This window comes from Notolabrus celidotus, chromosome 10 (genome assembly GCF_009762535.1).
Source record: "Notolabrus celidotus isolate fNotCel1 chromosome 10, fNotCel1.pri, whole genome shotgun sequence".
NCBI lineage: Eukaryota > Metazoa > Chordata > Actinopteri > Labriformes > Labridae > Notolabrus > Notolabrus celidotus.
In genome coordinates, this window is record NC_048281.1 from 27,060,441 (window position 1) to 27,086,194 (window position 25,754).

Sequence of the window (25,754 nt, forward strand, 5' to 3'; positions counted from 1 at the left end):
AAAACAACTGCTGAAGAAGAAGAAATTCACCAGATGGAGGGGCTGAAAATCACATTACCAAAATATAATGGAGTTTTCAGGTGCTACAACCACCAGGTATATTTTGTATACTTATTATAAAAAGAGCTGTGAAATATATAGGGATATATTAGACCCTGTTACATTAATTATACCAAAATATAATATTTATCACCTAATTAAACAAGCACGTTGATAATTAAAAATAGTTTAAACAATAAACTGTCTCCTCTCCGCAATGCACACCTTCCTCTCCGTCCCCTTTAAACGGGGAGGTGCTCCGGTGCTCACCCCCAGCCCGGGGCTCCTCTCCTCGCTGCTCTGCGGGAGGGGGAGAGAGGGAAAGCGGGCTAACTGTGAGCGGACGCGTCGGAAACCTCCCCGGAGGGGCCCCGTGTAATTCGATGCATGCTGTTAAAGCTTAGAGTATATTGTCTTCCCTTTTGCTTATGAAGCCTCCACCCACCGGCCCACCCTACATTTAGCGGATCATGTGACTCGGGGTAAGTCATTTGCAAGTACAACAGTTCTCTGTGCGCTCCCATTCATTTCCTGAGAACTGCCTGAGCCGAGCAGCTGAGAGGCAGAAGGGGAGGGAGCGCTCACATACACTCACACACACACATACACAAACACACACACATACATACAGGCAGAGTGAGAGGAGAGGGAGAGGAGGAGAGGAGACAGAGAGGAAAACAGTCTCCTGGTCTCCACGGCTCTGCAGCTTCTGACAAGGTCTGTGCTTTTATTTTTTTTGTTAGTGTGTGTGTCTGTCCTGTTCTTGTGCTGGCTCGCTGCTGTGTGCTTCATTTGTCACGTTGCTGAGGCTTTGTGCTTGCTTTCAGTGCGTCTCGTTCAGCTGTCATTTCTCTGTCAGGGCAGATGACAGCTCTGATCACCTATGGCATTGTGTTTGGTGTCTTGTCAGCGTGTGTGTTAGTGGGATACAAGAGGCCCTGCATGGTGCTGGCTGGCCATAAGACTACTTTCCCCCCAATGTGGATTCATAAGCTGTCAAAAAAGTGATTATACTGTAAATGAGCTGCAGCATCTTCACTTCACAGCTGTGAAATCTCTCATGTGTCTCTTATTTACCTCAGAGGAAACTTCCAAACACAGAACTTTTTCAGATTTTGTAGAAGGGTAAATGTGAAAGTGGGGGAATAAAAGAGTGTGAAGTAAGACTGCTGCAAACTCTCTCCTGCTTGAAAAAGTTTGCAGCTTGTCAGAGTTTCGTGCATGCCTTAAGAGAGTTGAGTGTGTGTGTGTGTGTGGGTGTGCATTTGTGTGAAGAATTGTGTGTGTGTGAGACGAGCTTGTTTGCCTACTGTAGCAGCTCAGAGAGGCTGTTAGCAACGGGTTAAACATTAGGAGGCTCGGGTAGCGGAGGAAGGACACTAGGGGGGAGGTGTGTGTGTGTTTGTGTGTGTGTGTGTGTGTGTGTGTGTGTGTGGGAGTGTTGCAGGGGTGGTGTCTTGGATGTCATCGGCAGCGCTCTCACTTGCAGGGTAATAGTCATTGGTATTGATGGGTGGCTGTCAGAGAGGCAGAGAGCCACCAGGTTGGGGAGAGTGGCCGGGGGCTGGCCCTTGGCTGTTATTTTCAATTACAGGGGACCCGGGCAGAGCTGACAGCAAAGGCATTTGTACATCCAGCAAAGAGGGGGAGGAGGAGGAGGGGGGGGAGTGTTGGCGAAGAGGAGGATAGGGAGGGTGGAGAATGGGAGGAGGGGGGGATGAGACTCTGGCCTCTGCTCCTGGGTTTGATGTGGAAACTGAGCACTGACCTCTGTGACTTTACCCCCGCGTTGTTGAGGGGCCCTGCCTCGCCTGTAACTGTGTGACGGCTGTAGGGTGTGTGTTTGTGTATGTGTGTTTTTAAGTGAGGGTCTCATCGCCCCCACCTCTCTCAAAAAAAAAAGAAACCATAAAGAAGTAAGAATAAGGGGGCTGGGTGGGTCATGTGTGTGTGGATGAGACCCCCTGCAGCTCTCGGATGTTCAGTGGGTGAGATTAGTACCCGTTTAAACTCTCACTTAAATCCATTTACAAAGGCTCCTTCTGCATGAATTAGCAGCCTGATATCGCCTCACATTGAGAAAGAACTCTGTGGCTACACTTTTTATGAACCGAGAAGAAGAACTGTAATGGAGCACTGAAATCTACACCTTGCAAATATCTTTTGGTGTGCTGAGAAAGTAAGTGAACCTTTAATATTTGGAGAGACTTAAATAATATATATTTTCTTGAGTGCATTTTTTGCAACACCGATACGTCTTTTTCTGTCTCCTGCGAAAGCTCCACTTACCGGTGACCAAACACTTAGTCGTCAGTTCAGTCATCATCTAAACAACAACCTAGGGAGTTCCAAAGGAAGCCGATTCCGTATTGTGATTAACTGCAATTTCTCAAGCATCCATCTAAGGCTGGCTCCTAAAGCCAAAAAACCTCATTAACTAACATGTTTAAATGCTCACTTTGACAGCAGATTTTAAAAAATCTCTGTTTGTATACATTGTGTGGGGGTGATTTTTTTTTAATTAAAAGGTATAATAGCTAGAAGTTTGCATAATTAGGGGTATTTCTGACTTGACTGACAGACAGGCACATTGTAGCTCTTTGCCAGGAGGCTTAAGGTCCCCCTCAACTCTACCTTTTTGCCTCCTGCTGGGACGACCAAAAGTTAGGTTAAGTCAGCATTTCTAATATGGTGACCGCCATTGTTTGGGTTGGAAAATCTGCTCCAATGGCTGACGTCACTGACATTGAATTCATGTTTTATACGGTCTATGGTCATACTAAGTGGTATGTAACTTCCCCATTGCATATTGAAGCATACTGATGATGACAATAGCTGTGATGTCTAGCAAACAGATCAAATTTTATCAAAATGTCAAATTTTATATATAAAGACTGCTTTTATGTTTAGAAATAAGTAGCCACAACAAGGCCGTTGTCTAAGAATTTTCTGCTAATGATTTAACTATGGTACGAGGCAGACAAAATGATGTTTAAAGAGCACAACACACCAGGTGCTTCAGCTAAAGACAATAACATATACAGTATATCTAATATTTGATTCTTCTTTTATTGATGTAGATGATTGCTTGTTGTTGACGTGTTTGCGCCCCGACGAGTTAGCAAAATCCAGATTCCTGTAAAAGGGGAAAATAATGTATTCAAGCATTATATGATGTGGTGCATCATTGGTTGTTTTGCTCTACAAATGCTTCAATCTGCTACTGTCAATGTGATCCCTCCAATGGCTCAACAACCCTCTTCCCTAGACATGGTTCAGGGGCTAACGATAAAGATCAGTGAAGGTGGGGAGACTCAATTAAAAACCCAATCATCAACGGATAGACTCTATCTGTCCATCAACAGCACTCTGCCCGGCACATTAAATTGCGTGGCAGGATTCCCCCCACTAAAGGCATCATCTGCCTGCCACAGATCACAACACACAAATTGGTCGCATGTTGACAGATGGAATCTTTCAGGAAGAAGTGGGTGTGCGATTTTACAATACGAATGCTCACTGTCTTATTCAGGGAGATGTGAAATTCCCTGTATTACCCCTAATCAGCTGGGTTAAGTACTGCCATATTGACAGACTGCTGTACCATTGATCCAGGTGGGTGTTATGGAGTGTATCGCCATTGATTGCAGATAGACTGCAGTGCACTATGAGGCTGGATTCATTTGGGTCCCCCAGCTGTCAGCCAAGGCCAGAGAGGCAGATTATAGAGGTTTGGTATGCTCAAGGTGCATTGTGGGATACTGTGTGGTTTCTGTTTTTAGAGGTTGTGTTGTATCAAACCCAGATTTTCAACCACAGGAAACTGCCATCAGGCAAAGACCTTAAAAGAAAGTTATAAAGACACATATACAAAAAGGGGCATACAATAAACAAGCACATAGAGGTCATGCATGTGCATTGGTTCCACTACATCCAAATAGATAGACTTTGTATATTGATGGATAATACTGCAAATAAAAGCCGACTAAATAAACAGGAAAGAAAGCTTTGGGAGTATAAGACAGCAAAAACAATTGGACACTATTTTTGTGTTTGTTTGTTTTTGCTCTCAGTAGCAAGACGTGTATGTAGCTGCATTGAGCCTCAGAGTGAAATAAGACTTTGGTTGTGCCCAAAATCCCTCAGTCATTTACCACTTCCTTCTGGGTTTATAGGAAGTCCAACGCTGAGGACTTTCAAGTGAGCAAATTGGCAAATGTAAAACATTTTTTAGAGACTACTCCGGTATTTTATCCGTGTCAATACTTACATGGTTGCTGTTTTTTTCTTTCATTTGATAGTTTGGTCATTGACTGTACACTACTGTTCATTTTGCATTATGACACACTTTGAGTCCATACACAGTGCTGTAATTTTCATGAACATACAATTAGAAAATGGCAAATCCATCCACTGTCTTAAAGAAATAACATTTGAATACAACTGAGCTGGATTCTCATCTTCTATCCCCCTGTATCTGGCCTTGAGAATATGGCTGTATACCAGTGAGTGGTTTCTTGTTAAAATACGTTTTTCATGCGACTGTTGCACAGTATATGCTCACCTGGGGTCAAATGCTGGGTGTCTTCATATATTAATAGAAAGACCACAATCTAGAACTACTCTGAAGGTACTGCAACAAGTACGTGTTGCCAAGACTACTACCTTTATAAAGAGCGGATAGAATATTGTATTCTGTACCTCACTGAAGGTGCAAGGAGGCAGGTTATGAGGTTAATGGTGGGCGTATTGAGTGTAAGGCTGTCACACCAGTGTCCAGGTTTTCAACAGTCCAAGCACTGGTCAAGGCAAATAAAGCATTGTATGTGTAGTTGGTGTTGGATCTTGACTAAGACATTAGTCACAATGACTGGACCGTGTATTGCAAGATTTTTTTTTTGGCAGAAATAGTATATCCTGTAAATATCATGATAATACACTCGTCAGGACTGTTGACTAACAATTCATATTAATCATGTCAGTACATCCTGTTGCTGATATGCTGATATTAACATGATCTCTTGTATGGCTGTGAGCTACATTCCCCATGGTTGTATTTCGTCATGTCCGAAGTTGACAAAATGTTCTCTCCCTTTGCGATTTCTCTTGTGGATTCAGCCTTTGACCCCCATGTCCAGCCCACGTTTGTTTACCAAAAATTGAGTTAAGGGTGTACATGGAGTGCTAGAGCAAGTGTGTTCAGCGACTGAGAGAGAGAGAAAGAGAGAGAGACAGAGAGAGAGAGCGAGAGAGAGAGAGAGAGAGAGAGAGAGAGAGAGAGAGAGAGAGAGAGAGAGAGAAAGAGAAAGAGGGTGGAGAGAAAGAGCACGGAAAGTATTGTGCAACTGCAAATGACGCTGAGGTTGATAGTCTAAATAGTGAACTCAAACTAAAAGAATGACAATGCAACATGGGAGATTACGGAACTGTAAAACATCAATGTGTGTTTCTTAAATTTTTGCAACAGTTGGAAACAGACTGTAATAAAATGTTAAATCTGATAAAGAGAAACCTTTCCTCAAACAAAACACAGACCTTAAGGAGTCAGAGTTCTAGTTCCTTACCAAAGCATTGATCCAGGTCTTTTCTCATAATGACACCATCTTTATAGCAGCACACTCAGTACTTACTGGAAGTGACTCATTTGGTAGCGCTTGCCCCCAGACTCTGATTTAAGGTCGCTCGACATGTTTCCATGGCAAGGATGGAAAGGTATGTCAGTGGAAGGGCCTGTCTATCTGTGGTGATGTTTCCCCTATCAACCTAGTGTGTATTTAACTTTAGCCAAATATGGTCGCTGAACAGGAGAAAAGAAGAAAAGGAAGGAAGCCAAGAAAAAGAGGATGGAAGAGCATTCAAAGTCAGCATTTTCTATGTGTTTTGGACCATTTTGAGGCAGTTTTACAGAAAGAGCCTCTCTTTATAGAAACTTTGGGAAGCTGCATCTGTAACATCAATTCATTTTATTCATACAGAGGGCATTTCCCCCTAACTTTATGCTCAGAGTGGGAATCTTAAATGCTTCATTAGTTACATACTGCTGAATTTGGGGTTTGCAAATTGGCACAGGCAGTCTAATATATTTCTACTATGTAACTCCCTTATTCCTGTAACATACGGAGGGACATCGGTCTGTATTTTGAATTAAGAAAACGTGTTTGGTAGCTCATAAACTAATCTTTGATAACCGCTAACATCATCATGTGAGAACTGAAACCAGCAGCTGCTGTTATTACTAAGTTCTTGGTAGCCATCAATATCTTGGCTAATAAGAAAATAACATTTGATTGTGTATCAGCTAACATTAGACAACAGCCAACATTTTAGCTTTCAATCACTCTTGCGAACCTTACCATTTGGTAGTGTTACCATTACAAATGGAAAGGCATAAATTAAAAGCCTATGGTGAAGTTAGCCTGCTAACAAAGATTAGACATTGGTTGAATTCCAACTTAGCTGTGGTAATAAGTTGTCAATTATTGTTCAGTATTTAAGTTTCAAAAGCCAGGCACACGTCACAGGATTCTTCAAACCTTCATACGTTTAGAGATCACACACTTACAATGTTACAATGTTACAATGTTACAATGTCATTTAGCAGACGCTTTTATCCAAAGCGACGTACATACGAGAACAATGATGACACTTGATGATAACAAAAGACAGATCGCACAAGATGTCTCTCTTCTGATCTCGTAGAAACTAACCGATTCTTCAGCAGAGTATCAGGTTCTTCACGCTCAATATTCCAAATCTCGCGTAGTAAAACGTGACTTCGGTGTAAACAAACATGGTGGACGAACAGGAAGAAGCAATAATGATTGTTTTCGTCCTCTTACTTTCAGAAAAAACACACAAAAAAGAAAAACGATTATGGAAAAAGTCATGGAGACGGCGGGAATGTGGGCTGTATGCATTACAGCGCGAGTTGTATTCATTACAGTAGAGAGTTTTCGCCGGCGCCATGTTTTTGTTTGGTTTTACTTCCTCTTCCATCAGTCAGCCGAGTCAGCCCGTGTCTTGATTGGCTTTTGCTCCAGTACCCGTGACATTACACACTGTGCGTGCTCGGCTCCTCTCGGAGCATCCCACACACTACAGGATTTCTAGTCGCAAATATTAAACATGTTCATTATTTACGAGCGGCTCCAATCGGACAAAATCCCTCATAACACACCCCACACCACAGGAAAATCCGACCCGATGTCGTTTGCAAACATCAAACAATCGGGCTTGTGCTGGCTTTGATCGTAAGGGGGAGATCGGGACAAAAATCAGCCCGATTATCCTGTAGTGTGTACCCACCTAAAGTTAACAAAACATAACTTAAAGCTAATTGAATAACATTAGACAACAGCCATCATTAGCATTCAAACATTAAAGGCATGATTTTCTTACTACTGGTAATGTTAGCCGACTAACAGTGATGCTACGTTGCAAATGACAGTAATGTTGGCCTGCTATCTGTGATGTTAGAAGGTCTACAGTTGATTGCAAACACCATCTTACATTAGACATTGACAAATTATCAGCTAGCATTACCATTTAATAGTGATAAATGGTACAATAGGCATATGTTAGCCAGCTACTAGTGAAGTCTGATAAGAGATTGGCTAAATGATAACGTTAGCTGTTGTAAATTAGTTTTTGGTGGCCATCAAATGTATTGTTTTGCCCTGATTTATGGTCCTACTTCATCATCTTTTATATATTCTTTAGCTTTTCTGAAGCTGATTAATCAGAGTGCAGACAAATAATCAAAAAAATGTTGGATTTGCAAACCTAGAGTTCTACAACATTATAGCTGCATTTGAACTTCTATACCTGGTGTATGAATATGCAGATGGTCCCAGCTGACTTGTGTAAGGATGCTGCACAGATTACTCTGAACCTCATTTCCAGTTGTGCTTTAGGTCAACTATTAGGAGAGGAAATTATTCAAACATGTGGAATCCATTTGGGCTGCTTGTGGCATTCCAAAGGCTTTTTTGGACTTGAGCAAACAGATTGTGGGTTCAAGCTATGGACCATAACTCCTCTCAATTAGCTGCTTCAACCAGGTATCAGAACGGCATGGCGGCAGCAGTTGAAAAAGAGAGGAAAAACAATCGAAGTGAAGGCGTGAGTAGATGAGTAATAGAGGTAAACACAGCTGCTGGCTTTTATTGAGTGGCGTTGGAGAGCTGGAATGGGTCAAACTGAGGGGAAAAACTCGTGAGCGAAAATAACTGCACAAGCGCACATTTGATGTAACAAGTGTCAGTGTGTTGGAATGTTTAGCTTGGTCCGTTATAGTCTGTTTCCATGTGCAGAGAGTTGGGCTGGAATTGGTCGTGTCAGCAAAAAGGAAGGTTAGATAGGGTAGGCTGCATCAAGAGGACTCTGCAGGACTCTTAAGTGAAATGCATGTGTGTGTTTTTGCCTTTATATGTGTGTATGCAGAGCTGTGTGTGCCACAAGACATAGTGAGTGAGAAAAAAAGTGCACGGGGAGACGAGGGAATAAGAAACAAGTGTGTTTTAAGTGTTTGGGCTGCTATTATTTCTGTGTGACTTGTTTACAGTAGATACAGTATGAGTCAGTGTATCGGTGCCTCTTGCATTGTACAGTTATTGTAAAACATCTAGGTCGATCTTTCAGAGTGCATATGAGTGCACATGTCTTGTGATGCATTCAGTGATACAAGCTATTGTGAGTAGTATGTACACACTGCATATGCTGGGGGAAGGGGGAGCACTCACACACACATTCAGACATACATGTTGTAACACAAGCACACACATATAAGAGCCTAGGGGGATAAGAGGCAGTAGCAAAGAATCCCCCATTAGGGCAGGAGTGTACTGTCATCCCATGGGGAGGGGAGGAAAAGAGAGAGAGTATGTGGGTGGTAGTGATGGTGGTGGGTTGGAAGGATGCAGGTTATTGTGAGGATGCTAATGTAATGCATCCTACCTCTCTGTAAGGGCAAGAAATGAGAGCAGGGCTTCGTTCTGACCCTCTTCTCAAGAACACAGGAAGTAGCTATAACCTCTGTGTGAGGAGAAACGACTCTATATACCTTCACAATATCTTCTCATGTGGTTTTACTAACATGTAACAAACTGTCTACAATATCTGGATTTGAAGCTATGAAATCACGCATAAGATAAAAATCATAGGTTTTCAAGTATTTGATTTACTCAGTATTCTGTGCAGGATGGTGCCTACGATGCACCTGTGTCAGTTTGAGATGATTATTTAGCAGCGTGGTCACCTCAACCTCAGACCTGTGCACCCAGAGTAAATAAGGGAGGGGAACAGAGTCACTGAGTGCATTTCTTATTGATTCACTGGAGCTAACCTCTTTCTCTCTGTTGCCCTCCCTCTCTCTCAGGCACACATACAGTACAGTCCAACCCAACAGTGTGCAGAGCTCACCAGAGACAAGGACTTAATAAAAACTATATTAAAAGAAAATAAATGTTTACTGAAGAAGCAATTCAAAGTGCTTTATGATGCATTTCATCATATTGGGATATGAACACGCAATAAACACAACCTGACATGCTGCCTGAAGATTAATGATGAAAAATATGTGCCCTTCATACATCGACCATGCATCCACACAATTTGGATAACCCCAGGAAGCTCCAGTTAACCATTAGCTTGCCTCGCGTGATTGGTGTAAATTTGGTTTTGGCTACTAGGTAAGATACAATGATACTTCAGGAAGGAGAGAAAAAGCAAAATGACTTGTTTGACAAAATCCTGATGGTGAGGAAAACAGCACTTCTGCTTAAAGGGACATTTTTGGATTCAGGACTGACTAAATAGTATAAAACATGCCTAACAACAAAAAGACAAAAGTAATTGAAATTTTCGGTGCACAATCCTATTTTAGTTGTCTCTAGGCTAAGCAAACATTTGCAATAATATGTGAACACTGACCCCTCTGTCAGCTCCCTCAATACCATAGACTGTATAAATATTGACGTAGTATTCATGACGTCACCCATCTGTTCCTGAGCGCTGTTTTGAAGCCATTGACGGCAGCTGCCATATTGGAAACTCAACCAGGCATAGTGTGACGCAAAGAGGCGGAGTTTGAGCCTCTTAGCCAACATCTATGTGTTACCGTCTGGGACTCAAGTCAGTCATGTGCTTATTTGGGCAAAAACTTGTAACCTTAATATCTTCTGAACCGTCACGTTAGAAAAAATATCATCCCCCGTACAGTGTGTGCCGATAGAGAGATTAGCTACATAGAGCCAAGCCGTTTTTTGAACCAGGCTGTAAACATGTTTATTAATGCTGCAAAGATTGTCTTTTTTGAATTGGTGTCTATGTGGTTTCCGGTGTTTCTGCAGCCAGCCTCAAGCGGATTCTCGATGAATTACAGTTTATAACACTTCCGCATGGGCTTCATAGTTTGAGACCGGAGGTTGCCGCTTGCTCAATACATGGCACCATTTATTGACACCATTTGGCTAATGCAATAGCATCAATGCTAACCTCAGATTATATAGTGTCAGTGAGCGGTCACAGTTAGCTAGCATAATGCCTTAGGAAGGAGTGACAAGCAAAGAAAAAGCGTACAGTTTATAACCACTCATTGCAGCAATGTGTAACCAGCATAAGCATGTGGCCATAACCTGCAAGGAGGGCCGGAGGCTGGTGGTGCTAGCTCTGCTAGTGTTAGTCACACTCTGCAAATCAATTTGACATTGCATAACTGCAAACTCTGGGATCACTTGAGGCCATGTTTAGTAAATTGTGATCAAATTTGACAGCTTAAGTCGTTTAGACAAAATTTGGATTCATGTTTTCAACGATTAGGAAATTAGTCGCTTCAGAATTTTTCTTTGCAGAACTGCAAAAATACATATCTGATCAATAACTTTCAGCCAACGGTCAAAAGGGCAAAGGTCAAAAATATCTCTATTACCCTTAAGGGATAAATTGGTGTGCAGCCATAAGTTACTGCTTGTCTGCAACAATGGCAGTATGCTAAAATATGTTAATTTCCCACGTTCCATACCAAAATAAACCAAACAAATTTTATCGCATATAGCAGATTTTTCTCATACCATGCGGGCCAACCACAAACATGCAAAAATATTCCTTAAGGGTCGTGCCAATTACACCACTGTCACGTTAAGTCCTGGTCTGCTTGGCTCCTCCTCCTCCTCCCCCTCCTTTGGTACAAGTGAGGTTTTCGTGTCAGGGGCTATTTTAGATTCACAGCCACTGACCCTACTGCATTTACTAAGGTGTGTGTGTGCTTGTGTGCATGTGTGTGTGTGTGTGTGTGTGTGTGTATGTGAAGGGTATTCTTGAGAGGTCAGACGATTATGTTGTAGCGAGAAAACCTCATAGTCTGTTTGGAGCTTCAGGCACTGTTTTCAGGCGTCTGTTTGTGGTTCCTTTAGCGCAGCCCTCGCACTGAATATTTAACTTATTCTTTCTCACGATTACATCAAAATGATCTTCAATTGGACATAAACTGTCTCAAACGGTGTCGCAAATTGCTTTGACTTGTAAGCCGACGCTCACTTGAGTAATGCCACCTCACTTTAGCGCTGTCACGGTCACAGCTTGTTTAGCTGTTTCTCTGCTGCATTTGAGGCACATGATGCAAGAGGATGTCAGACTCTTCTGTTTACCTCTCTGTGGAAGTGTGTGCATGTGTGTTTGTGTGTTTTTGGTGAGTGTGTGCGTGCATACTGTAGGTGTGTGTGGGTGGTTGTTAGTGTTGAATGGGCATCTTTATTCTTCTTTCATGGAGCAGGGCTGCAATATTCAGACACAGAGTTGAGTTGTGTGTGTGTTTTAATCTAAGATAAATATGGTTCATTGTGGGTGCAGGCAGAGGTCACAAGGTTTGTGTGTGTGGTAGCCAGATTGTAGAACACAGCAGGGGCTCAGGAAGTCAGCTTTTATAAGCAGTGCGTCTGACACACAGACGGAGACGCAGACAAACCAGACAGCCACCAACTCTTCTTTCTCGCTTTGAGTGTTTCCTCTCAGAATAAGTGGCTTCTTCTTTTTTCCCACAGTTTCACAAGACCTTAAGAAAGACGGGGGTGGCATTGTCAGAGGTGGGGAGCTTTTGCAAAGACAAAAAGAGTGTCAAAGAAGTTAAATACTAAATAAATTCCCCTTTGTGATGTTTTTAAATAAAAAATATACTCTAGATGAGCATATAAAGTCATGCAAAGTGTTGAGCTTTAATACCAATATTGTGCATTCTTTAAGAGACATAAGGAAGAGATCTGGTTAAGTTATTATAACTGACACAAGTTGAGCTAACTAAGCTGGATTACATTTTTTGACTGACTTTTTTTAACGCACTATAAAACAGAGATATTAATTATTGTTGATAGATTACACCCATAGTTTGAGCACCTGCTTTTTAGATACTTTTGCATTTGTTTGCTTGTATAAACATTCAGAACTGACACTACAGTAATGCTTAATGTAGTGTCAACTTAGCTCAGTATTTATACAGATCATCCTCATTTACTAATGCATTTAAATCAGATCCACATTTCACATCCATTAAAAAAAAATGTAATAAAAAAAACAAACAAAAAAAACAGCATGGCCACATTTGTGTCACCCCAATAATATCTGTCATAATTAGTGTGTGTTTTTGTGTGTGTGCTTGTAAAGGCAGTGGACTTGAGCTGCATCCGGCGACCTCATCCCGACAGGATTACTGACACAGGATCCCCCTGGCAGAAATAGCAAAGACCCAAGGGCAATCCAGCAGAATATGGGAACTTCCGTGGGCCTTGCTGTAGTGTTCAAATGTGTTGTTTTTTGTGTGCGTGTGTGTGTGTGTGTGTGTGTGTATTTAAAAGGGTATTTACTCCCTATAAACTGAGCTGGTTTCCTCTCTAGTGCGAGTTTACGGACTCTTCAGTGGTTGTTCCTGTTGTGGAGAGAATTTACTGTAAATTTAGATCCAGTTATTTTAAAGAGATATGAACAGGAACTTGCATAAAAGGGTCACAGAGCAAGAAAAAAAAGTTGGTTTTCTGCATTGTTGCCAAGTCTGTTTCCACTTCCTTTTTTCAATTTAAAGGTCTGTAATCTATAAAGATTAGGACAATGTGTCAGATTTCCACACTGGCTCAAATGTTGGTTTTTTTTAGGTTTTCTGAAAGCCGGTTACACCACAATGGAGCTTGATTTCTATTCTGACATAAAGATCAATACCTACCCTTTGCTATCTCAACTCAGCTTTCTTTAGCGTCCGTCTTTGAGGTTTTCTCCCCTCTGCCTTTGCTTTTATAAATGCGTATGTCTTCCTGTTCGTGGCATTTTTCGCAGAGCGTTTTGTCGATAAGATCCTCCCATACGGCCTGCTCTGAGAAGCATTTCCATGAAGTGATGAATGGTGGAGGATTTTGCTGCTGGTGACAGGCTCTTCAAGTGGAATTAAACTTTATTATGTGTTTATCGTGCCTCCCACTTTTTGTGACGTCAAGAAACAGAGCCATCAGATGGGTTTTGGATTGTTGGCTGTACATGTGCGAGTGCAGCAGGGAGCCCAGACGTTCATGAACGCCACATCAAATGAAGAATGACTGAAGCCCGGAACGTATCAGACAGACAGACAGATAGGGGATGACATTCAGTTTAAATTGATGTGACCTGATAAGCTCCCCGTGTTCAGCTGTATGTCCCAGAGATGAGAAACATCCAACACATAAGAAGTGTGTTCTGTCTAATAATAGCTGTGTTCATGAAGAAAGCTGTGTTTCTCTCTGTGGAACTGATTTATTCCCAGCAGAAAAGACCAGGGTGTTTTGAGGTAAAGTGCATCAGTTGAGTGCATCTCTAAGGGGTTTTTAACCCTAAAGGGAACATTTTTTTTCTCTTTTTTTATCAAAGGGATGTGAATTTATTCAGTGGTTTGATGCCATTGTGCTTGTTGGGGGGTTAGAGGAGTCCGTAGCAGCACTTTTGCTCTCTTGAGCCCCGTTCAAAAATGTCCCAGAAGCATCCGAAAGACTTCACTGGCTGCTCCTGCCAAGGAAAACACGGCTTATGAAATGGAAATTCTGAGACCATTCACAGAGTGCCAGGAATGATTAGAGAGAAAAAAAAAAGGACTATGTCCATCTCAGTCAGTACATCCAGGAGTGAAGTCCGAGAGAGAGCATGCCTCCCCGGTGGCTCAAACAGACACACACATACTGTAACAAGCAGCATCTGCAGCGTTTACCTGCTGTGTGCTTTTCAGGGTCAGAAAGTCATTAAAGGGGAGATTCCACTGATTTTAGTCATAAAGGTCAGATGAGTCATCTCAGGGAGCACCACTCAACCTGCGAAAACCTGTTGTTTTTCTTATGTGCCTCCGGAGAGACATTTTTCAAGCAATCTAAACAAGCCTCAAATAATTTCATCAAAGGTTGGAGACACATTCACAGCAGAATGTTTGTTTTACAAATTGTAGAAAGTGATTTTAAAAATGCAAAAACATCTTTTTGACTTTATGCATCTCTAAACTGCTGGAGTACACAAAAAGATGTTTTTTCTTTACCAGGCTTTTAATCACTTAGTGTTAAGTACTTGATTCTGATTGGTCAAAACCCAGTGACAACAGTATGTACTGCTAATTTTACCTCAGAGCATCTTAATTTAGTTAAAGGCCATGAAAAGGTCAGAGAAGTTGCTAAGTTAGCTTTGCTTTATCAAGCTGTTGCTGTTGCTTTAGCTAAGGTTTGTTTGGTTTTCCACAGTTCCTACAAATATCGTGTTTTTCCTCTTTAAAATTGATTATTTTTTATGGCAAAATATCTTTCTACAGCAATACAAAGGTCACAAAAAGTCAATCTGGATTTGACTTTATGTATTCACGTCTTGGTAGTGTTTGGCAGCATTGACCTCTGTGGGTTGAATGTCCTGGCCTGTTAGACCTTTGACAACACTGAGTGCTGATACTTGCCTGAGTGCTGTTTCTCTTTGAGCACTAACTCTGCGGGAAACTAAATGAATGGGCTCTCAAGATGTGAATGAGGCCAAGAAGATGAGGTCATGAGCAGACAGTTTAACACGAAGCAGATCGAAAATCAGCTGTGATTCAGCTGCGGCTCTATTGTGTCTGCACTGTTGGCAAACAACATAAACATATATTTCACCTTTATTTCCTGGAGTCTAAAGAAGTCATAGTGTTACTTTTTCTTTTGAGCCCTTTCTTTATTACCTGTGTAATGAGTCTGCAGTGAATGCAGTCAGCTTTTTTTCTAAAAGTTGCTGCTCTGAGTGACTGAAAAGAGAGGAAGCGGAGGAGTGAGCTGGTGAGCGAGCAGTTGTAGGCTGGTTATCAGGCCAATGTGTCACTTCAGGGTGTCCAGGGGCACAGAAAAGGGAAGTGAGTCTCAGGCTAAAGGGCCAGCAGCACAGAATAAAGCCAAACACAGGAAATGCTGGTGTCATGTCACCTACAGCTCTGTCTTGCACTTTAAGGCTTCTGCTGTTAATCTTTTGTCTCTGATTCGCAGTACACTGACCAGTTTTCCTCGCTTTATCTTGCTCTCACGTCCTCTTTTTCTTTCTTTCCTCCCTTTGGTGAAGGATTGGGCGGGAGGGCAGGAGGGGGGGGGGGTCTGTTGGCATTCTTGCACCGTGTGCTTTGCGCTCGACCGGGCCTTGGCTCAGCTCCATATCCCCTCTCTACCCTCTCTCGCTTCTCTGACTCCCCTCCTCCCCACCCCACCCCAACCTCTTCAACTCCCCTCGGTTGCTTCCCCAACCGCTGCTCCTGCCAGCAACTCTTCGCTCTTCGACAACCCCCCACCCTCCCCACCCTCCCCTCACTAACTCACTTCTCTTGCTATCACCTTCCCTTAACACTTCCTCATGTATCTCCCATATTTCACTGCCCCCTCCTCCCTTCGCTTCCTTCCCTCCTCCCCTTTTCCCAGCCCGTGGCAGCAGGTCCAGCCTTTGTGACACAGATGCACCCAGTTGCTCTGGGCGCTCGACATGGGAACGAAGCCTTGGCGGGGCCGTCTGTTGCAGAGTGTTCCGGGGTGTGTGGTGTTTGTGTGCAGAGTAGAGAAGTGCATGTGGACACCAGCACAGAAAAATGTGGATGATGTCACCGGTGTACAAGGTCAAGAAGATGGAAGAGGTTCTTGGGGTTGTTGTAGGGCTCCCTGATTAGAGGTGTTTTCACTGTTTCTGAAACCTGAGAACATCCAAGTTTGGCATGCTGATTAATGGCCGACCAGTATCAGCTTTTGCAATGGTACAACGCCGATAGTTTGAGAGCAAGTCTGCTGATTGCTGATACATAAATGTAATCGATACATCACATTGTTGTCGTTTAGTTGATCGCACAGCTTGAGAAAGACAGGAAATATGGGGAGAGAGAGTGGGGAATGACATGCACCGAATCATGCAAGGACCGGGAATTGATCCTATGACCAGTGCGACGAGGACTGTGGCCTCTGCACATGGAGCGCTCTCTCTACCGACTGAGCCAAACCGGCACCGCATGTCTTCTAGTTTTCTAGTTTGACCCATGTCCCATCTGTTCTAATAAGGAGGCGAGGTTTATGAACTCTACTGCAGCCTGTCACCAAAGTTTTGGCTTCACTCTGAGGAAGCTCTTGTGCTGTTCATGTCTTTACACCGTCTATAGACTGGAGAGACATTTCAGGCAGGTTAAATCCATAGACTGTATAAATAATGGATGTAGTACCCGTGACGTCACCCATCTGTTCCTGAGCGCTGTTTTGAAGCCAATCGATGGCAGCAGCCATATTGGAAATGCTGAACTCAACCAGGCAGAGTGTGATGTAAAGAGGCGGGGTTTGAGCCTCCTAGCCAACAGCTATGTGTTCCCTTCCGGGAGTCAAGTCAGTCATGTCCTTATTTGGGCAAAAACTCGTAATCTTAATATCTTCTGAACCGTTGCGTTAGAAAAACAGTGTGCAGTGTGCAGTGTGTGCTGATAGAGATATTAGGTACGTAGAGCCAAGCCGTTTTTTGACCCAGGCTGTAAACATGTTTATTAATGCTGCAAAGATCGTCTTTTTTGAATTGGTGTGTATGTGGTTTCTGGTGTTTCTGCAGCCAGCCTCAAGCGGATTCTCGATGAATTACAGTTTATAACACTTCTGCATGGGCTTCATAGTTTGAGACCGGAGGTTGCCGCTTAGTTAAATCCTAAAACTCATCTCCTATCATCTAATAATATGTTCGCTTTCAATCAATCTCTGTTTAATACACTGAACAAAAATATAAACGCGACCCTTTTGTTTTTTGCTCCCATTTTTCATGAGCTGAACTCAAAAATCTAAGACTTTTCTATGTACACAAAAGGCCCATTTCTCTCAAATATTGTTCACAATGGGGCGCTGGTGGCCTAGCGGTCTAAGCGCCCCACATACAGAGGCTACAGTCCTCGTCGCAGGGGTCGCCGGTTCGATTCCCGGCCGGTTGACCATTTCCTGCATGTCTTCCCGCACTCTCTACTCCCCACATTTCCTGTCTCTCTTCAGCTGTCCTATGAAATAAAGGCTAAAAGGCCAAAAATATAACTTAAAAAAATAATCATGATATTGTTCACAAATGTGTCTAAATCTGTGTTAGGGAGCACTTCTCCTTTGCCGAGGTAATCCATCCACCTCACAGGTGTGGCATATCAAGATGCTGATTAGACAGCATGATTATTGCACAGGTGTGTCTTAAGCTGGCTACAATAAAAGGCCTCTAAAATGTGCAGTGTTACTGTATTGGGGGGTAAGGAGGGGTCAGAAAACCAGTCAGTATCTGGTGTGACCACCATTTTCTCACGCAGTGCAACACATCTCCTTCTGTGCAATAATAATGCTGTCTAATCAGCATCTTGATATGCCACACCTGTGAGGTCAGGTGGATGAATTATCTCGGGAAAGGAATAGTGCTCACTAACACAGATTTAGACACATTTGTGAACAATATTTAAGAGAAATAGGCCTTTTGAGAAAGTCTTAGATCTTTGAGTTCAGCTCATAAAAAGTGGGAGCAAAAACAAAAGTGTTGCGTTTATATTTTTGTTCAGTAATATCTAGGTGCAGACATGTTTTCTTTACTCCATTCTTGCCTCTCAAGTTGGACTGTAAACATTTACTTCTTAGCTTGACAATCCTTTATTGGTTGTCTACAAAAACGCCCACTGCACAGGAAGCCCCGTACAATTCACCTTTGCATCGAGAGGCTTTATCCTCAGATGACAGTCTATGTTATGGTGCATCACAGATTTTCCTCTTATTGATCCAGCTAGTTTGTTCAGAGTTGTTTTGCTGTGCTTTATCCTTCCTCTCCAGCTATTTGCTATCACCTCCATCAGCACACAGACAGTGGACCTAGGGTCACCCATGCGGCTATGTGGTGGGAGTTTTAGTTCATACTGTAAAATGCATTAACAGAGGCACACCAATAAGCACAAAGAGGACTAAGAGAGCAGCAGACAGTGAAATATGTATATACTGAGCATTAGTTTTTGCAATGTCTGGCCTCAATCTTCACCTGCTCTCTTTACAGTTATTTTTTTCTGGTGCTTTCGGGAGGGGTGGTAGTGGTGGTGGTGGTGGTGGTGGGTAGGGGGCGGTGTATGGGAGGGAGAAATGAGATGCTTCAACACTCCACTGCCCTCCTCTCCCCGTTCAACCTCCCCCCACACACACCTGGGATGGCCATTTCATTTCTGAGTGCAGCAAATGGAAAGGTGATCTTAATCTACCCTGTTTCCCCCCTCACCCACCCCCCCACATCTCCCACACAGAGCCTCATACCGCTGATGGACATCACACTGCTCACCGCCTGAGCCTGCACACCAAATTTAGCGATCGAGGACGCTGGATCCACACCGGTTCATTCTCTTCATTTCAAACTCAGTCTTCGCTCACCTTGTTATCTAGGGAGTTTTTTTGATCCTGCAGTGCTAACTAGCACCCGTGGTCCTTTCATTGGAGCTGTTGACTGTCAAAGCTTTTCAACGTGACCTCTGTTAGCTCATTACTCAGGTTTATCTCACTGCTGTTAGCTCTGTGGTCATTACAGTCACAAGCAGAGGTATGCACTGGTTATTGATTTCCAATGAGCAGCCTGCTGCAGGCCAGTCCATTAGGAAGGTGATCACGAACCACTGGATTAACTGAACTGGAAGCACACTGGGACAGATTGTTGTTTTCAAGGATGTGGCATTCCCTCTGGTTTCTTTTTAGCATCAAAAAACGGATCAATTCCATTAGCGCAACACATCTAATAAAAGGAGGGTGGAACACTGATCAGAATCAGAATCAGAATCAGAATCAGAATCAGCTTTATTGGCCAGGTATGCTTGCACACACAAGGAATTTGTCTTTGGTAAACTGTGCTCTCTTTGTACAAAGGCATAAGAAAAAGGCATAAAAATAAAAATAAAAATATAAATATAATAATAATAACAACAATAACATCAACTATAAAAACAAAAGAATAACAAATAGGCATGACTAATATGTACAGGCTAAACATAATATATAATAATAGTGCAGTGGTGATGATGCAACTTATGATTTTAAGATTTACTGAAAGCCCTCTAGCTAATGTAAGAGCTGGTTACCTTAAACACAAAAATGAAAAACAATGCAAATTCAACATAACTAGCTAACACAGTTATCCTGTCATTTAGCTATACTTCTAATATTTTAGCCAAAATAAAATCCTTTTATTCTTGCTCAAGCTAATTTTATGTCTTTTTGAGGGGTACTGACATGGGATAGAGTATTAGTGCCATATTAAAGGAAGAAAAGAATCAGAGGTATTCAGAGTATAGCTTTAATATTATTAGAGTAAAGCCATTACAAGAATTTGTTCATGATATTACAACAATTCAAACACACAAGTTGTAGTTTGGTGAGACGAAAATCATAATCTATATGGTTGGTAGATATTTTATTTTGAAGCAGCCAGATGGCCACACTAAAATGAGGAATTTACTTTATTCTATATTTCACAAATAACAAAATACTTCATCCTTTGACAATTCAGCAACACATTCTCAAAAATATCTCTGGAAACATTCTGCAAGAAAAGGAGTCTATTCTAAAGAGAGTCAGGCTGAGAGTTGTAGCCAGGTAATATCAAGATGTTTTTCTCATACTATAAAGATTCCATTCTCGATATCTTTTGACTTTCCTCTTCAAGTATCACAACCAGGGATGTGTGGGTTGTCACCCTTTTTATTGCTCGACCATCATTTGACCGCTCCATCATTTGATTCTCCAAACTGAAACACATCTGGATTTTACATCAGTTCTCAATGTTACAAACACTCGGTCTAAAGTCTGAATGTTCTTCTCTCAACTTGGAAAAAAGACTAATATAAACAGGACGATTTTTTTTTGTAGCTCAAATAAGTAGTTTACAATATTTTGAAATTCAAGATCTTATAAATAATGGATCAGTAGATTCATAGTAACAAGCTTCTTTCATGAGATTGATTTTTGGTATTATTTTATTCATTGTCGTCCTTCTACTCCGTCAAAAAACTGCATCTAAATGTTACACTTTTCCACCAGCAACCAGCTTTTTGGGAGGTAGAGGTGAAATATTTCCCTTCTTGACTTTTTACCTCACAGATATCCCTCACTAACAAAAGTGTTGCAATTGAGAGGGTGTCTTAAGAGCCCCTTTCATGAAAACTAGAAATTAGAAGACATAAAAAAGAAGCAAATTATAAGCTTCATAAAATACCAGGTTGATTAATCTGTCTTCACTGAATCTAAGTCATGCTTATTAATGTATGTTTAACCTAGGTCAGGTCACTAAAGATCATATAGAGGAAGTGAAATGTCCCTCATGATGTAAACAAGAGTTTCTACATTAATGTCAGACTGACGGTCAACCAGAGGAAAACGACCCTCATTCTTCTGCCCCTCTCGGTTGCACTCTCCTCTCCTTCTCCTCAACACATCATGGCTCGAGGCTGGACTGAGGCTGCAGCTCCACCCGCACAACCGTTACTATGGCAACGCTATCTGGGCCTACCAAAGACCTGAAGCCGAAGGACATCCTGGACAACAATACAATAGCAGCACAGCGCAGCCAGGGTACCTGAGGGACTTAGACCTGAGAGGCGAGATCTGGGGGTGGTGGTGGTGTGTGTGTGGGTGGGTTGGTGGGGGGTTTTGCAGATAGAGAGTAAATCCTCCCTTCTTTCTCTACCTCCCTCACACACAAACACAGTTTGGATCAGGCTTTTTGCTGGAGAATCTGGGAGGTACTGAAGCAATAAATGAGTTTTTTGTAATGTTATTGGAACCTAGAAAAAGGAAATGCTTTTGATAGATATTGTGGGTGGATTTTCTGGTGAGTAAAAAAAAATCTTGATTATTGGAGAGGGCCTTCGGGGATGTTCTGTTCGATCTGACAAGGCCTGAAGAGTCAGAGGATCATGGGATATAGGATGCATAGGAAGGCTATGTGTCATTCTTGATTGGCTCAGCCTTTCTTCAGTGGTCACGGTGGCTGCAGCGGTGGCTGCTGAATGCAAGGATCTGGGCCACACATCCTGCTGCTGGTGCCAGCAGCGGAGAGTAATAGAGATGTTTAGAGTCTATTTGCCGTGCTTGCATTCCTCCATGTACTGCTGCTAAAATAATAAGAGGGAAGGTTACCTCAGGTCGGCCCCAGCTGAGGGGATACGGAACATGCATTGTTGTCATTGGCTCAATCTGAGTATCTCTGTTAAAGCTGCAGCACGGAGCCGAGGGTCAGGACAATGAAGCACACTTTGTTTGAACACAGTGATCAAGGAGAAGGATACATGTACACATTATTGTTAAGAATTAGAGTATTTGTTGATAATAAAGGTCAGATTTTTACTGTTATTATTGGCATTGCCACTCTTGTATTTTTCATTTTAACCGCTGAGTTAAACCAGCACCTGGGTATCTTGCATTATGTTTATTGCTCTGTGTATTTTTGTATGTGTTCCCATTAACTGCTGCTGAACCTGTGGCAGGGGATGTGTCTGTTTACCATATTGAAATACATTATATTACGTTATGCCATTGATCAATACTATTTTCAAGGTTCGTTTTTGTATTAATTGCACTTTTTTTCCTCCAACTTATTCTACTTTGTGTTCACAAACAACTTTAATTTGTGTAACCTAATTTCTAAACTTCCATACAAACGCTACATCGACAGTTTTCCTCTCTTTGAACTTACAGTAGCGCGTCCCGTCCCACCTCCTATCATTTCTCTTTTTGTATGAGTCAGATTTTTTTAACAGTATTCATCAACAGCCCTTTTTACAAAGACCCCTGAATAATATAACTCTGGTTTTGAAATGTTTCACTCGATATTACAACAGGTGATCCACGACTTTTTAATGACGTCGTGTTTCAGAATGATCTGCGTCTAAAAGAATGCAGGATGACATCTGCAGTAGTAAGCTGCACATAACTTCTAAAACGGCAGCAGAAGGTTCATAACGAATATGAAACATCACACTCTAATCAATGCATTTACTGTAGGTTATCTCTCTCTCATACACATGCACAATCAGATTCAGACAACTTTATTGACTCCAAGAAGGGCAATTCATTTATCGCTTACCATACAACAACCATACAACATTTAACATCTACAACACATCCATCATATATACATGCTACAAGTCACAAGCCAAGCACCGAGCATGTGTCAGGCACTACAGGGTATTAGACTCATAGGGCAGAGGGACAAGAATTGGTCCAAACCATTGATCGTGGATTCCGATAAAAAGAAATTGTAAAAATGGTCTGCAAAAATACTCAACACAATGCCAACGATCACTCTCTTCTTCTCTCTTGGGCATTTCATGTTTTAAGCACACATAATACTGTGTTTTATCTTCACTATTTAATGCACTTTGCAGCAATTTGATAAACTTTGTCGTTTTTTTAAAATGTGCCATGTAAACAAAGTGGTTTGGATTATTTAACTTGCTCCACTCAGCCAATTAAGGCAGATGGCTGTTCACCAAGAAGTCTGATTCTACCTGAGGTTTCTGCCTGTTACAAGGAAGCTTTCCCTTTCTACTACAGCCAAGCACTTGCTCTATGGTGGATTAATGTTGAGTCTCTTTAAATAGTTGAACAAAGTCAGCTCTGTAGACCTGTGTTATGGGTAATGAGATAACTTGTGTGATCACACTTGATGTGATTTGAAGCTATGAAATTAGTCAGATGTGTGTTCAAGCCATGAGTGAGGGTGAATGTCATATTTTGATAGTAATATCATCTCCATATTCGTCAAACTTGTAAACATAGCACCTTTCCATTTTGCACATTTCAATTATTGCAGCATTTAGAGAGAAAACACTGTCACGGCTGCTGCTGCTGTTAAGTAACCATAAATCAAAGCAAGTATTTGTATTCTATTGAAGTCTTAAGAGGATTTTATTCGGCGTTATGAAGTGTTATTGGCCCTGCAGCAGCCCACCAGGCAATTGAAAAATCTTAAATACGTAGAGGGATTCATGCTGTGCTCTGACTGAGTTTGCACAGTTAGTGTGCATCTTTTTGTCAGTCAGGTTCTGACGGTTTTGAAGCATAAAATTTGTGTCTATTTAAAATGTGTTTATCTCTCAGTGGGTGCACAACATTGTTGATGTTCATGTGTGAATAACTGCGAGTGTGGGACCTGCTTAGTCATGCTAAAACACCCGTCTTACACCTCCTCTGTATCCCTTTGCAGGCAGCCGAAGAAACAGGATGTTAATGCTTGACGGAATGCCTGCAGTCCGAGTCAAAGCCGAGCCCCTGGAATCGGAACAAGGGGTAAGAGAGCAGTTGTTTTCCAGACAATTCCCTTATTTTTTTCCCTTTCCGTCTTTCCTCCTCCCGGCAATGGGCTGATAATCACTCCCAGGCCTGAGCAAGTGAGCAAGAGAGGGAGAGAGTGAGTGTGGGGGCTGAGAGGAGTGGTCGGAGAGCATGGTAGTAAGCAGGAAGAGGAGAAGAACCCAGGAAAACAGGAGGAGGAGGAGGAGGAGAGGCACAGCTGGAGCAGGAATGCATTGGGGAGTTTCGGGGAGGCGACTGGGGCCGGCAGAGAGTCCGGGCTGGATGGGGGTGATCATGCAGATGTAGTCACTGCTCCAGGGAGGAGGAGGAGGAGGGTCACATGGGAAACTCTTAAATCTTATCGTCTTCTGTCTGTTCCTGCCCCTGTATGTCCCTCGGTTTCCCTTCATCCTCCCATACCCTTGTTTCTCACTCACACATGAACAGTCTCTCTTTTGCACACAGACACACTTGGCTACACTCTCTTTTTTTTCTAACAGTATCACAGCTCCATCTCTTCCTCTGTTGTTCTCACGCATGTCTCTACTCTGTCGCAGTGCTCTCTGTCACCTCTGTGTTGTCTCCTTCCCTTAATTTGAAACTTACCACAGAGAGGAGGCCACTACATGTTTGGTCATCATTTTAGAACTCTGTATAGAGGAATGCAGAGGCATATTGAAATATATTGATCCGTCTGTTATTATTCTGAAGACCTTCTTCCTCTTCATTTAATTCCGACTAACAAGGTATCCTTGTACTGAAGAAATACTCTGGGATGTCCACTGAATGTTATGTAAACCTCTTTGCAACATGATTGGATGCCTATAGAACCTGCACCTTGTTACATAGAAGAAAGGCCAGCATAGTCCACTTGAGGTGTTGGTGTAGGACAAGCAGCAAGACTAGAGGAGACTTGAGAAATGAAGCACCAAAAACCACATAGACACCCATTCATAAAGCTCATCTTTACAGCAGGAATAAACATGTTAAAGCTAGGTACAAAAAACAATTTGGTCTGAATAGCTAACTTCTCTATCAGCACACACTCTACAGAGGGTGAATTTATCTTTATCTCTCACTATTGACCTCACTGACTGCCCTGACAAGTAAGTAGTTGCACCCAGAGACGTGGTATATCATCTTCAGGAACATTGCTGATTGGTTCCAAGATTGTGAATGTGTTAGACAGGAAGGAAATGGACCATACCATATACCTCTGTATAACACCAATACAGTATAATTTAAGAAATGGTAACAAGCAAATGAGCACTGGATGGTTTCCCCCATGATGATGTCCCAATCTGTTCCACGTGTTAACCAACAGTACAACATGCATGCTCAACTAGAGTTAAATGCTTGTTTGATGACCACTCAGTTAGTGCTCATCAAGTCTTCTGAGTCAGTGATCTTTTTTAAATCCCTTATTAAAACATACTTTTACACTAGAGCCTTTCCTGATTTTAACTGAACTTTATTCTATTTTACTTGAGTTTAACCGTTTAAATACATTTTGAAAGAATTATATTCCTTTAGAGTTATTTTTTTTCCCCCAACATTGTTTTTATTGATTTTCAACAACTTTAGACATACATTTATAAACATTCATACACATATCTTCTAATATATGTGCATACATACAATACAGAACACACACAAAAATCCCAGGTGCATTAAGAAAGGACATAGAGGACTAAACACATCTTACATCCACACATATAAAAAAATTAAATGAATAATACAAAAATATATATATATTTATATATGTGTACACATGCACACATTATATGCATACACATGTACCCACATACACAAACAAATAAATAACTTTAGACTTTATGTCTTTTAAATTATGTTTAATATCCTGATCTTGCCTTTTGTGTTTTTATGATGTGCTTGTTTTATTTTGCTGCCCAT

General features: G+C 41.9%; 1 protein-coding gene across 1 annotated transcript in view; it reads left to right on the forward strand.

Annotated features, from left to right (window-relative positions):
• The first annotated feature begins 411 nt into the window (after positions 1-411).
• klf12b (Kruppel-like factor 12b) overlaps positions 412-25,754 on the forward strand; it is a 67,981-nt gene continuing 42,638 nt past the window's right edge. The window contains 3 exon segments of the mRNA XM_034694571.1: positions 412-456; positions 458-521; positions 23,752-23,834. Coding sequence (XP_034550462.1) covers positions 427-456; positions 458-521; positions 23,752-23,834 — 177 coding nt within the window. The 5' untranslated portion in view covers positions 412-426.